Source organism: Amphiura filiformis, chromosome 13, assembly GCF_039555335.1.
Source record: "Amphiura filiformis chromosome 13, Afil_fr2py, whole genome shotgun sequence".
Taxonomy (NCBI): domain Eukaryota; kingdom Metazoa; phylum Echinodermata; class Ophiuroidea; order Amphilepidida; family Amphiuridae; genus Amphiura; species Amphiura filiformis.
In genome coordinates, this window is record NC_092640.1 from 31,884,890 (window position 1) to 31,903,348 (window position 18,459).

At 37.9% G+C, this 18,459-nt stretch overlaps 1 protein-coding gene across 1 annotated transcript; it reads right to left on the bottom strand.

Annotated features, from left to right (window-relative positions):
- Nucleotides 1-14,575: 14,575 nt before the first annotated feature.
- LOC140167590 (uncharacterized) lies at nt 14,576-17,569 on the bottom strand. The gene is made up of 3 exons (XM_072190889.1): nt 16,154-17,569; nt 15,055-15,981; nt 14,576-14,581 (listed from the first exon to the last, which is right to left on the bottom strand). Exons 1-3 carry the CDS (start codon nt 17,567-17,569, stop codon nt 14,576-14,578), a joined length of 2,349 nt encoding a protein of 782 aa, XP_072046990.1.
- Between the last annotated feature and the right edge of the window lie 890 nt (nt 17,570-18,459).

Genomic DNA, 18,459 nt, shown 5'->3' on the forward strand with positions numbered 1-18,459 from the left:
TTTTATTCATCCAACTCAATTTTGAGTTTTCTAATATGTATAGAATGTGTGGGCATTTGTAGATTACCATTCTTATATATACTTCTAGTATACTTTTACTTTTTTAACATTTTGGTTAGGCAAATGGATTACCGGGAATTCAAGCCCTTTATGTAAACACAGTAGCAAACATTATTGATGCCATAACGTGATCACTTTACACCGAACAGTTGCATGAAATGGCCGTCCGGCTTTTAAGGCGACAATTACATTATAATATGTAGTACTTTAACTCTCGAGAGGTATAAAAAGTCATTTTAGTGATTGCTTCCTTCTGCCATTTTTAGAAGCAAATTGAAAGTACTTAAAACCAGAGGCAAAAAAAATTGAGTATGCGGGAAGTGCAAAATGTTACACACGAAGCAAGGAAACAATACCCACGCATTGTTTTGATTGTAGAAACAGCAGAGGTATCATTGCCTTTCTTTTTCCGTTAATCTACAAATCCATATAATTTTCTTCTGTCTCATATGTGAAACCTAGATTTCTGTTTGCTATGGGCAGACCTATTTTTCCATAAAACCATAATCATACTAATGTTGTTCAAATCTTGTTTATCTGTGGGTTTTTCAGATAGAAACCCTGTTTGTCAGTGATGGAATTATTACTACTCCTACCTTGTTTTCTGTGATGCGGGGTTTCCGTCAAGAGAGAGACAAAGTCTTAGCATCATTATTATAAAGCTCTCCATAATCATGATTTTCTTCTTTCCAATATCAAAGTTGGCGCCAAACATTAACTAAGGTAATCTTGTTGTACACCTTAGGGCAGTCTGTCTGATACATGCTTAACGATGTGGGCAGATTTAGTATGGGATCCTAAAAAAAGTGAATAATCTTAGAAACATTGCGTGATTTCCTCCCATTTATTTCTTGAATTTTGTACGAATATAGCGAAGAAAAATAGTATTAATACATATATAGACATCATAGCCCTAATAGTGAATTCGTAAACAAATATTGACTGCTCAGGGAAATGATATGCAAATAATTGCAGAAACAATACTAAAATAAAATTTCACATGGTTCTTTGTCAAAATTGACACAAGTGTCTTGTAAAATGTTTGTCGATGCCAGGCATTTGACCCATATCACTACGCAATGTACCAACGTAACACCTGATCTTAATCACAAAAAACGCTTTCACTTCATTACATACCTTGAAGGTGTTTGATCCGAGCCGACAGCCGACAACATCAATAATAATCAAGGAGATTAAATTTTAATCGTTGGAAATGTCACAGCTATCTTTTTTTCGAAATTGAACTCCATGTATGAATTAAGCAATATAGCAAGCACGAATCTTTAATTACCCAGTAGGTGCAGTAATATCACAAGAGGCAGAAGCCGCCCTCGACGACTCCTCCTTCACTCATCATTTTCATCACCAAAATAATATATATATATAAATAAATAAAGAAGAATAGAGGGCGTCTGACTAGATTATTTTCGGGTTATGAAACAGGTTGTCACTTTTGAATTGTTGCTAAAGTCTAACATTTATCCCCAATAGCAATAAGATATCATGAGCGGTTCTCATTGAATCGCTTATAATTTATTAGACACCTTGATATGGGGCAATCACTCAGACAACCAACAGTCAGCCCTATAGCAATCAACTGCCTTTAATATTTGTTTTATAAGACTTTTCCTCATGAATTGTTCATTTTCCTTTCTTAATTTTACTTCACAGAAAATAGTAAAAAGTTTAAACATTAAAAGTTGCACCTAAGTACACAAAAAACAAGAAAATGATAGAAATATTTCATAAATTTGCAAAAAAAATATGCCAGGTATGTATCTTTATGGAAGTCAATCTTGCCTTTAACAAGTTGTTTACGGTATTTATAACAGCTGCCTGTATATGATAAACGTACATTCAAATACCAAGACATAATGTGTACGTGAATACTGACAAACTGTGACTTTGACTTAAGGATTTTTGTCAAGACGTTCACCAAGTCATTGTTGTACCGCAGCAAAAAGGTCATCACGAAATTTTACAAGTCTTCACAAAACTTTCTTGGTTTGTGAGTTTCTCAGTTTTTGCAAAAAAAATTTCAATGTAGTTCAAAGTGAGTAAATACATACCGATAAAATTAATGAGTTCAGCCACATTTGTAACAGTTATATTCGTATGTACATCTCGTTTGGTAATATATCGACGTGAAGTTTATGGCAGTGTGATAAACCATGTTTCACGTTTTAAATGCATGGGATTCATGGTGAGATTGAGTGCTGTTGATCTGTAACGACACAAAGGTCGTTCTAATGGGTATACATTTTGAAACCTGGAAAGTCACTGGAGAAGTACATCTATACCAATAATGAAAGTAAAGCTGTTTGAGACCATTTAATAGTACTCTTATATGACTGTCATGGATGAATGATATTACATGCTACAGAATTATCAAATGAATGTACAGGACAACTTTACGGATACTGTCCGAGTAAGGGCCCGTCAATTCAAATTTCTGGATCATGTACTTCGCCTTTTAGACAATGCAGTTAGCAACCTGGACAACCGATTCTTTTGTTCTGCAAGGCTATCTCAGTCATTTAATGAGGCAATACAAACGATCGAATTTGGTGTTGAAATGAGCTAAATTTTGAGTTACACCTTTTCAATGTAAAATTAATTTTCTCGGCCAAATAAAAAGCAATCATTTTCATTTTTTCAGTAAATGTCAGGTCAAATTGTAGTGCTTGATACTGTATTTTTTTTTCAAATCCTAGTGTTAAACTTAGGCGTGAAATTCAGTCATTTCGTGTAAGATTTTCGATTTTGATAGGCTTAAACTCTGCCCGCGAGCCTTTTTTTGGATCAACATTTTAGCTTTTCAAAGTAATATAGTTCGCTAATGAAGGATTTTTTCCAACTTTCTAACTCACATCACCGTGAGCGATATATCATAGTTTTGTTAGAATTTCCGTTTTGATTTCACCATTTTTTACTCCAACCTGAACAATTTTCAAAATCAACGCGTGAAATCTAAGGCTAATACTAGCATTGTGGATCGATATCCCTGGGTTTAATAGGAATACCTGCATGGGTACAGTGTTGCCAGAACTTCAATATAGCAACGAAATTCCCAGGCCTAATAGCGCTCCAACTGATCACAGCGGCGTAGCTGGGATTTTTTCCAAGTGAGCCTGTATGGGGCGGGGCCCAAACCACCAAATATCCCTGCACTGGGGGGGGGGCCCAAATAGACAATTTTTGCCAGGCTTATTGAATATAATCGTATGGTATTGCATATCGTATGGATTCTCCATCTCTCTACCCCTCTTCTCCCTCTCTTCCCCTCTCTCTCCTCTCTTTTTTCTTCTTTCTCCCTCCTTTTACCTCTTTTTTCCTTGCACTAGGGGGCGGGGGTCCAAATAGGCAAATTTTGCCAGAGGGCAATTGCCCCCCCCCCGGCCCCCCCCCCCCCCCGCAGCTACGCAAATAACTGATCATGTTTATAGCACGATGAGGATCTTTCATCACGTGAGTGATTAATTATTTGATTTCATCATCACCGTGATCATCGGACCAATGTGTTGAAATTTGCTTCTCCTCAAAACAACTTTGCCCGACAATCTTACATGCAATTGGGCAATATTTTTAACAAAACTTAACAAAACAAAACATAATAGGCCTATTATGCTGTATGTTTTATGATCAAGCAAACTGTTTGGAACACACTTCCAAATAACCTTCGTAACGGCCCCAGACAATTCGTTATTTAAACGCCAGCTTAAAACCAATCTTTATAAATTGATTGTTTTTATGTTTGTTTGTAAATTTCGTGCTTTACGCGCTTTGAGTTCCTCATCAGAGATTTTGCCTTATAAGAACCATTCATTATCATTGTTAACTTAAACAGGTTTTTGTTTTTTAACAAAAACCTGTTCAAGCAATTATTTAAAATGGCTTGCCTAAAAACAGAATAACTTGGATGTTAATACTTGACGTAGTGTTTCAATTGTCACGAAGGTGACTGGGTATGGTGCCTTTTGTTTGTGTTTGTTTGAAACTGCTTTTGGAAACCCACCGAAAGCCATAGGCCCTAATGAAGCAGCCAAAACAATACCAGGTTAAACATGGAAGTTTATAAAAACCTATTAAATAACCTTAAGGGAAAAACATTTGTGGCAACAATAAGCCTTGCATTGGAAGTCATGGTTAAAGTGTGTTGAGTACCACCCCAAAGTTTCCCTACATACACCCCCACTACCCACCTCGCACACCTCTGCACCCACCCCACCCCATAGACCTACATGTACATGATATTAGATAATAATATATAGCATATACATTTAGGTATACGCCTACATGTCAAATTAAAAACAAACCCGAACACAAGTCTGAAGGGTGTAATGAAAATGGCAACCCGCGATGGGGGCGGGGGGGGTAGGTCATACAAAATTCACCTGGAGATAGGAGGGACAGAAGATTAAAATCCCGTATAATAACACGCTAATTTTTCTAGGTTTGGACCGTGGATTTTCCCATGGACCTCAAGCGTGCGTCTCTTTTAAGAGAAAATATGGACTGACCTAGGTAAACAAACAAACAGACAGACAAAATGGTTTTCATAATCATGGAATCCATATGAATTGAAATTGCAGGCTATCACGGGAGCAAATTTTTAAAATTCACCTCATTTACCAGAAAACCCAATTGGGGATTTGGGCTACTAAATCGCTGGTCGGGCAATATTTGCTTTTCAATGGAAAATTACCCTGGATGACAACAATGAAAATATCGACTATTTCTGCTGGTTGCTCACGAGATAAAAGTACTGAGTTTGACATTTTCGGAGCATGAAGGGAAAAAGGGTAAAATAAAAACGGACATTCTGACAAAACTATAATATATAGACCCACACGATGTGCGTTACAGAGGTGGAAAATATCTTTCTTTAGCAAACTATATTAGTTTGAGACGCTAAAAAACCAATTCCGTAAAAAGCTCGCGGGCGAATTCAAGGCCTGTAAAAATCAAAAATATCACACTAAAAGACACAATTTGATGCTTAATTTTAAAACCAGGATTTAAAAAAAAATATATATCCAAGCACCAAGTTTTTAACTGACATTACTGAAGAAAAAAAAAAATTGCTTTATATTTGACCGAGAAAATTAATTTCATAGCAAAAAGGTGTATCTCTGAATTGTGCTGAGTTTAACATGTATCGATCGACTTTAGCGCGACTAAGCATTTCTAAAGAATCGGTTGTCCAGGTGGCTGACTGAATGGGCATAATGCGACGACCTGTACACCCAACCACGGAAAGCCTACAGAAAATTGTTTTTACAGTATATTCAGCTCTTATGCAGCCACAACAAATTGCATAAACGGCCCAAGATCATATTAGTTGTTGGTAACTTGAAAGAGACGTTAAAAATAAAAACAAACAAACAATATTGGTTTACTGTAAACAATGGGCAGTATACATGCTTATGCCAAAAACAACGCAGGAATCAGTTGCGACACATAAAGTTAAAGTGAGAAAACTATTTAAAAGCGTAATACAATGTGTGTGTACTTTAAGTTCTTCATTGGCCGCAATGTTATGGAGCAGTACCTAAGCAAAGACAAGCAGCTGCATTAGAACCCACTTTAATTAAGAACGATATTGTAAAGACAATTAATTATTTAATACCATACGTGTATTTATTATTAGATATTATTACACAGTTACCATTTATATGCCATTGTTCGAGCAAATGGACAAGATTATGGTTTCATTGTTATATTATTTTATAACGCAAAGCCAATGTAGCAAAATGGAAATATGACTTTTAAATATAAAATTAACTGATCTGACTAAATTGCACACTTGTTTGATATAAACTGAAAAAAATTAGACAAAATAGTTACCGATAGAAATATCAAGGCTAGAATTGTCATGTCTAGTTTATAGTGTTAAGTTTTGGATCGTGTATCCGCAAGTGTATATCTGAAACCACATGAGTACGCTTTTTACTAGTAATAGCAAACTGTAATAGCATAAATATTTACCCACTTGATCGAGATGACATCAAAACCACTACGAGTGTAAAAGGTGTTGAGAGGAACGTCCTTGAGTATGTCTTGATGTATAATTTGAATAAACAATCTTTCAAAAATATTATTGTTTTGGATTTGATATACATATATCATATGCGTCTTGTAAAAATATTGTCATTACACCAGAAGAGATGATATCATTTCACAAAGACTTGAGTGTTTGCAAAATACTTGAGCGCCATGTCATTATTATGTAATGTATTCCCCATATAGTATGCTTTATTTCTGATAGAAGTACTTGATTTGATTTCAAATAAAAGCTTATCGTCATCACCGTTAGCGCTAACCCTACTTTAGTAATACATAAAATGCAAATATGTGACCCGGCAGCACAAATGAGCCGTAAATTTCCTAAATTGTATTCTGAGTTACGGTGTAAAATGTGTACGAAGGTAATATTCATAGGTAATTTAAGCTGGCCCGACATCCGTCTCATTTTGATAGTCAAAAACTAATCAATAATCCTATTGTTGAAGTGGATAATAAGCTTCTACCTTAGATGGCTATAGAACTTTTAAAGCTCTGGTCTTTGTTTGCTTATATTGCTAAATCCTGTTCAAGTGGTGGGTTACCAGGCATTGTATTTTGTACAGGTATGCATAACCAACAATTAACAATGAGAGAACTTTCTTAAACCTCGTTGACTTGGGGATGATTTGAAATGACCGCCAATTATAACTGTTTGATATTTATTGCCAACAATGTGGAAAAAGAGACACATGTAAAAACGTAAAAAGCTATAGTTTTGTTGAAGGAGCAAAGTTTAACAAACCATAACCCCGCTTCTGGATATCGTTTGAAGTCAAATGATATACCATTTTAAGTGTATGATGTTTATTTTTAAACACGAAATAAAACAAAATTGACTGGGGAGGAATTTACGGCTCATTCGCCGTGGACGGTCACATATGGAAAACAAAACATATATTTGCATCATGGAGGTGAAATCTTATATACGAGAGGTGTAAGGGGAAAGAATTAATGTTTTGTCTTGTATTTTGTATTCAAGATATAGTTTTAAAAGTAGACAGTATCATCAACCAATGGTGCGTTTGGAAGAGGCAGGGTTTTTATAAGCACCAAAATGGATGAAGCACCTAGGTTTCATTATCATTGAGGTATAGGACTTTTTATTTTTTCGGAGAAGAGCAGGTAGGGCAACTACTTGATTATATTTCTACATGTTCATACTACATACTCTGAAAATTTTAGAAAATTCGCACGAGTCCGTTTTTTTAATCACATTTTTTTTCCTTATAAGGAGGTGATAGCGCCCTCAACGGGCACTCTTCCCATAGGGCTACATGTAAAGACCAGTTATAGGCAAATGACCCTAAAATAAAATGGACTCGTGCGAATTTCCTCAAATTTTGCATATGATGTAGATTTAACATCTGGAATGTAATGCAAGTGATGTCGTTGCTGCCCCAGACCAAGGTGGAAGAAAAAACATTTAAATACTTTCTTTATCCTTGTTTAATGTCAAAAATGTGTACAAGATTTCAAAGAAAAAACGACAAAATGGTACATTTCAAAGATCAAAGATATAAAAGTTCACAAATTGCATGAAAATGCCACTTCGTTATAGCTTTCTTGAGCCATGTGGCATTTTCACCCTCAAAAGGCCAAGAAACTGGTCCAAAACTGGAAGAAAGTTTGAGTTAGTAACATTCACACTTTTTCAGCTGAATAAACCTATACTTATGTATTAATTAGTCTACGTATTTTCAAATATAAAAATGTCCTGGGTTCACACCCTTTAACATGATAAGGATTAAACATACAGTACTCGTACAAGTACAAGTTTTAATCACCGGGGGAATCCCCTGCTTTTCAAAGGATATGATAGGATTAAGGTTAATATACCGTAGTTCATGAGATTAAAAAATTGTAATAAAGTTGAATTCGTTACTTTAAAAAGAATTATATAAAATGATGAGGGTTCTGTGAGTGAAACCTACAGGTATGTAATAGTCTGTTCTCTTGTGTATAGAGCGGGAGTGGATATCTACATCAATGTGAATATACAAGCTCTACGGTATTTTTAGTAGGTGTTCATCTAATATTAATACGTTATAAGTTTTCTTAATTTGATAAGATGATCTTGATTTCTTTACAGCTAGTGAACAGTTGTATATATTCCTGTGAGTGTATATTTTTGATTATAATCTAGTCAGCCATTGAAGTTAACATTCGTAACAGAGAATGATATTGAAGCGAATCGTAATTCCAACCATTCTATGAAAGCGGTACCATACGCGTTTTTCCTGATACCAGGTTTGCCTTTAACAGTAATTTGTTTTGACTTCAAGTAACAGCTCACCGGAGACAGAATTCAAGGAGTCAACCCTGATCAGAATTGGAAACTAAGCGATTACTTGTGGATTTTAGTCAAGTTTTACCGTTTTAACATGAAGGAAGTGAAAAATGCCTGCAACTGTCCGTTGCCAATTCAAGCTGTCTAGTTAATCTTGACAATTTATAGAATGACCCGAGGAGTTTGTTAAATTTGTTTTAAATCATTCTAGCTTGTATAGTCTTTAAAGCATGCATGGTGTTCTTTGGGCATGCAGTAGGTATATATATATATTAGTATTATGGTTACGAGTAGATAAGAGGATATAACATTGCAGACATTGTGAGAATACCTTCGCTAAAATCACGTGATAATTCCAATTCTCATCAATTACTATGGACTAATGTAATTGGAGTTTGTGTGTAATGACATCTCTGGAAGTCGGGTGGTGTTGGTAAAGCCAAAGCTTTAAAGACCCATTCAGTGATCTCAGCGAAAGTGTGAAAAGATAAAAATTATTCGTAAATTGCTTAAGGGCTGGGGTATGAACGTTTGGACAGTATTTATTGTGGGACATTAGAGCACATCAGACATATCGAATTGCATTCTGAATACGAAGAATGTCATTCTGATATCAAATAATTTTGATTTTTGAAATTCGCAATTTAATACACATTTTATGGCAAATCATTAAAATTGATATTTTTGATATTTAACAGTACTTGAAGTAAACTTTATAAATCTGATGATATAATACTTAAAGTGTATGTAGATGGGATGAAAAGCCGACGATCAATTGAAAGTTTTGACCTTTCGTATTGAAGATATGGATTTTTTTTCCCAAAACACCAAAAAAAAATTAGGTCTTTTTGGGAAAAAATCCATATCTTCAATATGAAAGGTCAAAATTTTCAATTGACCGTCGGCTTTTCCTCCTGCTACATACACTTTAAGAATATGTCATAAGATTTATATAATTTACTTCGAGTACTGTTATATATCAAAATTTGAAAAATATCAAATTTTTATAATTTGTCATAAAATTTGTATTATATTGTGATTTTCAAAAATGAAAATTATTTGATATCAGAAAGACATGCTTCGTATTCAGAATGCAATTGATAGGTCTGAGGTGCTCTCATGTCCCACAAAAAATACTGTCGAAACGCAATAAACGCTCATTTTAGATCCCTTAAAGGTGAAGGATAAGTCATTCAAATTGACATTTGGTATTTTTGAAATAAAAAATTTGGCAAAAAAAACCAAAAAGTTGAAGCCCAATTCAAATACAATGTAAATTACAGATTCATGTAAAATGCCTTATTTTGTCTTAAATACACGGCTTTCGGCTAAACCACTAGCAGGCTATATTAGTACATCTATAACAATGACAAAGGTAACAAAATCTTAATTTTGATGATTTTTACGATCGTCTAGATGAGCAAATGAGTTGAGCAGGTACTTTTTGGCGTTATGATGTACTCTGTATGAATCATAATCATAATCATGCAAGAGTTTGTGTGTAATGACAGAGTGAAACCTCATTTGATCACAATAACAAATCATGTCAGATCTATTTTTGCATTGGGAAATTCCCATATGACACAGTATTATCATTATATTACATGATACAAAAACAAACCCTGTTGTTGAATAAGGTAAATGCGAGAAGTAGCCATTAATAGAATGAGGATTTTGTAACTATTTGATTAAATTGTAAACGTGATTTCGGGGTACATCTTTGCTAATTATGAAGTGAGCTGTGATCTATGAATTTGGTACCGGAACGTGTTCACAAAGTTGAGCACTTTGAGTTATTACTAAGGTCACTGAACGAAGGAGATATTGTGGAATCATCCCGAAAAGGGGGATTTATTTTGGTCTTCGTCGTCATGCTGATAACTGACTCAATAAGCTTCTAAGGTCTGTCAAGTGTAACGGAATTGAGAGCTGTTCCTGAACAGCAACAAGTGAATAGTGAAAGTAACGTATATTTGTGTGTCGTCATTGCCAAAGAATTTGTAATGCCGAAGAATTATAAAGTTGGAACTGATTATTAAAAAAGTTGTTCGGAACATTGAGTGTAATACAGAGGATGATTTAAGCACTACCCAACACCCCACTGGTTAACTGTGCAGTAGATCAGCAGTGTGAGTAACATGACACCACTGCTCTGCTATGCTACATAAAAGTGCATGGTTAAATTTGAATTTGTACAGTTATATTTGCATTAAAAACGCTGTGAACATGCTGGTCGATTTCACATTTTATGTTATCTACAGAAGGTGTGAATTATCCTTTAAACACACATCACTTTAGTTCTGAAATCGACCAAGAAATAATGACACACGTACACACAATTCTAAAACAACATCTTTTGCACAGAATTCAATGGGATTTGAAAAGTAAAGTGGCAGTTGAAACTCTAGTGATAACACTTTTGCAGTGCATGATGGGGCTTCCTTAAATCATCCTCTGAGTGTAACATAACCTTACTTACATGTTTACTATAACTCCCTTTTTGTTCTTATATTTTTCATATTGTTAATTATTCCCTTTAATAATTTGCCAGAGCCTTTTGGTAAATGAGCCATCGAGATAAGAGTAAGAGTGCTGATACTGTTAACACCAAGCCTGTTTTATGTCAATTCAAATATATGTAATCAGTATCTCATGACGATGGTCTAGATGAAACTTCCCGGTAAAATCAAAAACAAATCTCGCTCAGTTTGGGAACGTGTTCCAGTTTTCTTTCACCTCCAAGCTCTGTGCTTAAAAGCTTTTATTCATGCAACTCAATTTTGAGTTTATCTAATATGAATAGAATGTAAAATAATTTTCTTTTGCACAAAACCAAAATATTTTACTCACTTGACGGTTTCGCCTATCATGGTCGATAGGCATCATCAGAATGATGTTGGATGATCCTTACTTCCGGTAGGACGTATCCCGACTGTAGAGGGTGTATTTACAGCCAGGAGAGGATCATACACGTGACTGAGGTAGTGGGCCCCCTCGTCTCTATTCATGACATTGGGTCCTCGTCTCCTGATCCATATAGATTCTTTGACATATCTGGCATTTGCATCACACTCCTTGCTAAGAATTTTGGCATTGTCCCAATTGATGATATGATTTTGTTGCACTGCGTGGTCTGTTATAGCTGACTTGGATTGTTCACTCGCTGATTGTTTTCGGGTTTGCCGGGTGTAATTTGATTTGGTTTTTGACACCCTGTCTGTCTCTTTCTGGTGTTCTTTTAGACGAGTCTCAAATTTTCTTCCCGTTTCACCAACATATGAGTGATTACAATTTGCGCATGGAGTGAGTAAAATATTTTGGTTTTGTGCAAAAGAAAATTATTTTACTGTATATCTACAAACCTGATGAATCTATTTAGTGATTTGAGGAATAATTATGGACAAGAATCTGTGAAACAACTACGTGATTTGGAAGGATTTGGCAAGAAAATCGCCCGACATAGAAATCATTTGGTATTCACACTCCGATGTAAAGAATTACGCATCACACCTCGCAGTTTGCAACTAAAGTGCCCGATTAACACCTTGAACGCTAGGAACATCGTAGAAAAGGCAAAACAACAACTTGTTCGCGAACGCATCCGTTTAATTAACAACAAATTAGAGTCACTAAAGGAAGGAAAATCGCGAGTTGAATCCGATTTGTTTTCGCGGTTGCCTGGAGATCTTGCGAATCAGGTGACTGATCATGTGACCCGGAAGTCAGAAAGTGAACATGCCAAAACAAAATGTCGGCACATGAAAAAATTGGATCGCTTACAACAGCGAAACCAACCGAAGAAGAGGAGAAATACACCGGATAATGTGGAGTTGGGAGGCGAACAACTGAAGAAATGGGTGATCAACCTTTCTAAGAAAGAGCTCACCAAGCCACAAGAGAGTGTTTTGGCGAAAGGACTGAATTTTGCGCCGACTCCGGCTAAGCTTCCTTACGAAGATTACATCGTTGCTACAGAGCTAGCGTGCCGTAAGTTACCCAAAAATGAAGCTATTTTGCTTAGATCTGAAATGGCCGGGGCCATGCGTAGTTCGAAACCCCCTAAATCTAATATCACCAGGGAGGAAAGACGTGCTATCAATGAGCTCAAAAAAGATGAATCATTGCTTGTACTCCCTGCAGACAAAGGCAAAGCCACTGTTATTATGGAAGTGTCTGAATATGAGGACAAATTATCTGAGTTGTTGAATGATGAAAGAACCTATGAACAACTCCCTGCTGACCCTACTCAAAAGTACAAAAGAGAGCTAGTGGCTACTTTGAGTAAGCTTAAGAAAGAGGAAAAAATTACAAGATCTCAGTATGATCTCCTCTATCCTACGGCTGAAAATATACCCCGAATTTATGGTACCCCAAAATTCACAAGCCGGGTAACAAAGTTCGCCCGATAGTCGATTACACCGGCTCAATCGGTTACCAGACATCGCGTGCTTTAGCTGATATTTTGGCTCCCTTAGTAGGTGGTACGGAGCACCATGTACGCAATTCAAAACATTTAGCTGAAGATATGGTAGAAGTAATGATCGAGGAAGGGGAGATTTTCAATTCACACGATGTTGTTTCGTTGTTCACGAACACTCCCATAGACAAATCCCTTGAAGTCATTAAAACCCGACTAGAAAATGACACCACCTTGAAAGAAAGAACTCTACTCCCGGCTACAGATGTGATGACATTGCTTCGGTTTATCCTCACTACTACGTATTTTTTGTTCCGCGGGAAAATTTATAAACAGCGGTTCGGCGCTGCTATGGGCAGCCCGGTTTCCCCGGTGGTGGCTAATTTATATTTAGAGTTCTTAGAACAGCATGCCTTAGCCACAGCTCCGCTAGATTGTAGACCTAGACTCTGGAAAAGATACGTCGACGACATATTGGAAATTGTTAAGGAAGACCAGGTCGATAACCTCACCAGTCATCTAAACCAGAGCGATCCAACAGGTAACATAAAATTCACGTATGAAAAAGAACATGAGGGCACTATTCCATTTTTGGACACTCTAATAGTCAAAAAAGCAGATGGCTCGGTCAAGCTGTTAGTCTATAGAAAGGTCACTCACACTGACCAGTACCTAAATTTCGACTCTCACCATCCCATACACCACAAACTAGGTGTAATTCGCACTCTGTTAGACAGAATGAACAGTGTGGTAACGGAAGACGAGGACAGAAAACAAGAAGAAGAGAAGATCAAGCAGGCGCTCGGGCGTTGTGGCTATCCTAATTGGTCCTTTAAGAAAGTGAAAGAAAAAATGCTTAACAAACAGAGCAAGCCCAACACCAAGAAAGATAGTAGCGATCGGACCAAGGGATTTGTCGTGATCCCGTACGTAGAGGGTCTCGCAGACAAAGCCAATAGGATCTTCCGGAAACACGGAATTGCCACTGCTATGAAACCTAACACCACGCTCCGAAAAATACTGGTTCATCCCAAAGACAAAATAGACCCACTTAGCACAACTGACTGCGTTTATGAAATTCCATGCGCAAATTGTAATCACTCATATGTTGGTGAAACGGGAAGAAAATTTGAGACTCGTCTAAAAGAACACCAGAAAGAGACAGACAGGGTGTCAAAAACCAAATCAAATTACACCCGGCAAACCCGAAAACAATCAGCGAGTGAACAATCCAAGTCAGCTATAACAGACCACGCAGTGCAACAAAATCATATCATCAATTGGGACAATGCCAAAATTCTTAGCAAGGAGTGTGATGCAAATGCCAGATATGTCAAAGAATCTATATGGATCAGGAGACGAGGACCCAATGTCATGAATAGAGACGAGGTAGCCCACTACCTCAGTCACGTGTATGATCCTCTCCTGGCTGTAAATACACCCTCTACAGTCGGGATACGTCCTACCGGAAGTAAGGATCATCCAACATCATTCTGATGATGCCTATCGACCATGATAGGCGAAACCGTCAAGTGAGTAAAATATTTTGGTTTTGTGCAAAAGAAAATTATTTTACTGTATATCTACAAACCTGATGAATCTATTTAGTGATGAATAGAATGTGTGGGCATTTGTAGATTGCTTACTTGCTTACTTGCTTGCTTATGTCGACTCTTGTAGTCGGACTCCCATAATAGCTCTCCAAACTGTTCTGTCAAGCATACAATTCTTGATGTCTGGGCCTGTTAATCCTGTATCATCTGCCAGCATCTTGATATAATCCTTCTTGGGTGCACCTCTTGTTCGTTTTCCATGTTTGGGCTGCCACATAAGAACACTAGAAGCTGCTTCCTCTTCGCTTCTTGCACAGTGCCCTGCAAACTTTAACCTTCTAATCCTGAGCCTCTCAGAGATTGGTAACAGATTCCCATATAGTTCTTTGTTGGTGGTGTGAGTTTGCCATATCTAGTGCCTTCCGCAAGAGACGGGTATAGCAGCCATCCATAGCTTTTCTCATTTTGGTTGTTATTGTCCATGTTTCAGCGCCATATGTTAGTACCGATTCTACAGTGGTGGTAAACAACTTGATCTTTAGATCTCTTGGTAGATTACTTTTCCAGATCTTGTCCATGCTGTTGCATGCTTTCCAAGCAAGTGCCTTTCTGATGTTGAAGTCCTTCTCACTACTGGCAGTCCATGCACCTAGATATTTGAAGTCTTGTACTATCTCCAATTCGCTTCCGTCCAGTGTTTTTATTGAAGACGGAGTTTCCTTGTACAGCATTGCCTTGGTCTTCTTGGCATTCATTTCTAGTCCCACTTTCTGTGCAACAGCTTCAACAAGATGTAACAGTTCTTGCGCGTCTTTGAGGTTGTCAGCTAGAAGAGCAATATCGTCTGCAAAATCCAGGTCTATGATTGTGCGTGGGCCTATTCGCCTACTTTTCCTGGGCTCCAGAGTAAAGCCAAGTCGCTCTTCATTGCCTTCCATAGCCTTCCTTAAAACATAATCAAGGACTACGATAAAGAGGAATGGTGGCAGAGTGTCTCCCTGCAGAACTCCTGCTTGGATCTCAAAATCCTTAGTGACACCATCAGGTGATGTGACATGAGCTATAGTATGATGGTACATGCATCCTATGGCAGCCACTAGCCTCTCTGGGACTCCATATGCTCTCATTATGTCAAGCACTTTCCCACGGTGGATGGTATCAAATGCCTTCTTGAAATCGATGAATATTACTGCTGCATTGAGATTGTTGTTCTTGACTTCCTCAATTATCCTCCTTAGAGCAAGTATTTGTGACACCGTAGATCTCCCAGGTCGAAAACCATTTTGGTTGAATCTCAGGACCGGGTCAAGGTAAGTGCGAATCCTATTGAGTAGCAGCCTGTTGAATGTTTTTGCTACGATGGATGACAAACATATTCCCCTGTAGTTCTTCCCTTCTCTTAAATCTCCACTTTTGGGGATTGGTATGAGGTTGAGAATTGACCACTGGTCAGGTTTCTTTCCATTCATCAATGCCTCGTTGCAGAAGTTGAGGACTATGTCATCAAGGTTGCAGCGTTTTAGGACTTCAGGTGGAATCCCATCCTCACCGGTGCTTTTCCCTTCTGAAATGTCTTTTTTGGCTGTGTCATATTCAACCTGATAAAAGCATCAGTTCGCATATTGAACTCTTCGTATACTTGATCTTTGGCTTCATGCTCATCGGTTACATCTGGTGGGTCTCCAAGTAGTTGCTGGAAGTGTTGGAACCAAGCATTCAGTCTTTCGCCTTGCGTGTCCCCTTTTATTTGGCCTTTTTAAGCAGATTTACGCCCACTAACTTCATTGATGAGGTCCCAGGCTGCCTTATGCTGGCAGTTGATGTTACAATTCTCCACCTCCTTGATCTTATCTTTCTTTTAAGGATTTGCTCGTTTGCCTCTTCATAAACCTTTCTCAGATGATTCTTCTTAGACTGCAGTTCAGATCTTGACATGTTTGAAACTTCTTGGCTGTCCACAAGTTGCGCTTGCTGTAGTTCTCTCCTCGCTTCTTCAATCCTGGGATCATGCCAGATTGCTTCCTTAGGGCGCTTCCTAGCTTTTGGAATTAGCTCCTCCGCGATATCTTTGTTGGCCTGGATAAAGCATTCATACACTGCTGTAACATTATCATCACAGTTCTTCCTTAGTGCACTGAATTGGTTCTGCACCTTAATAGTGTAGCGCTCCTGAAGCTCATCATCATGTACTAGTTGTCTCCAGTCATACTTAACTTTCCTTGGTGGAGTTTTACCACTAGCTCTTAGACTAAGGCGTATTTTGGCTGTCACTATGCGGTGGTCTGAACCTATGCTAGCAAAGGAGTTGTAGGCACAGGAGTTAGTAACACTATTTCTCCACTTTCTGCGTACCAGGATGTAATCTATCTGTACCTTAAATCCAGATGGTAATCTACACGTCCAGAGTCGTGGTTCCTTCTTCCTAAAACAAACATTTGTGATAACAAGATCATTTTCAAGGGCTAGGTTGTGTAGCATTTCACCATTTCTGTTGGTGGTTTCATGATATGGAAAGTTGTAGTATTCCATGCCAACACGACCATTGAAGTCACCCATAACGATCAGAAAGCTGTGGGCTGGAACTTGTCGTATCGTTCTGTCTAGTAGTTGGAAGTGTTGTTCTGCATCTCTTTCCTCAGACACGTTTGTAGGACAATAGGTGACAATAACTGTAGTCCTTGGATTGCCAGCAAGGGTCATGCACAATATTCTAGGTGACACAGAGTTACAAAATAGAAATGCTCTCTTAGCTTTTGGGCTTAACAGTAGTCCGACTCCCCCTCCAATGGATACTCCGCCAGTATTTCTCCAAGCAGAGGATGAGACGAGTTGATATCCATCATAAAGATCCTGATGCCTGATTTCCTCGTCTTGGTGCACAATTCGATGTTCCTGTATTCCAATAATGTCTTGGTTGTATAACTTGGCTAGACCACATATTTCCTCTTGAAGATGCATACTACTCATTGTTCTTGTGTTGAGAGTAGAAATGTACAACGACTTCTTACATTTAAGGAGTTTTAACTTACTTACTTTACTTAACTCACTTACTCCTCCTCTATCCGTGTTCACCCCTCCTTTCGGCTTTAAGGTGACCACTTCATGTATATCAGCAGGTGATACAGATTCGGAGCTAGGTGATGCTTTGGTAGGGGCTTTAACCCTAGTGCTTTTGGTTGTAGCCATTATTGTTAGTCTTTCAGTTGCTGTAGATACTGTTGATGGTCGCAACTCCTATCAACAGGTGTCCTGTGGCCGTTGAGAATGAAAGTTGTGCTTCTTTCTTCATCCGCCCTCTGCACTTGTTACTTTTGTCTCCAACCAAAAGCGCCAAGTTGTTGCTCAGGTCTCAGGACTCCCTGATTTTGTTCACTGGCTGTACGATGAATTACCTTCAAAGCACCCTCTTGCCGTTGTTGAGATTAGATCCCACATCCGCATACTGCACCTCTAGGGCCGCTTGTTGCTCCGAGATCCCCTACATATCTGCCTGGGGTCGCAAGATCCCAGTTACCGGTAGTGACCAACGTGGAGGTTATGTAGAAGTCTTGAGATAGGAGAGGCTATGTACTGGCAGGAGAAGACTTACTCAATCTGCTTCTCTTTTCACCTTTCGGCTAGCCAGCGGCAAGTTGGGTTCATCCGTAGTATAGGAGTGTTTCAAGTAAGCAAAGAAGCAAAGCAAACAAAGTGTAGCAAGGAGAAGGATAGGAAGGAAAGGAATGAAGGAAGGGAAGGAATGAAGGATAGGGAAACAGCAACTACAGCTACTTCTACAACTACAACTAGTATGCACTAGGCGCATCACTATACTCCTGTGACAATTTGTCACCCACCTCCTTGTAGATTACCATTTTATACTTCTAGTATACTTTCGCTTTTTTTAACATAACAAAAATTGAATACCATAACGTGATCACTTTGTACCGAACAGTTGCATGAAATGACCGTCCGGCTTTTTAGGCGACAATTACATTATAATATGTAGTACTTTAACTCTCGAGAGGTATAAAAAGTCATTTTAGTGATTGCTTCTGCCATTTTTAGAAGCAAACTGAAAATACTCAAAACCAGAG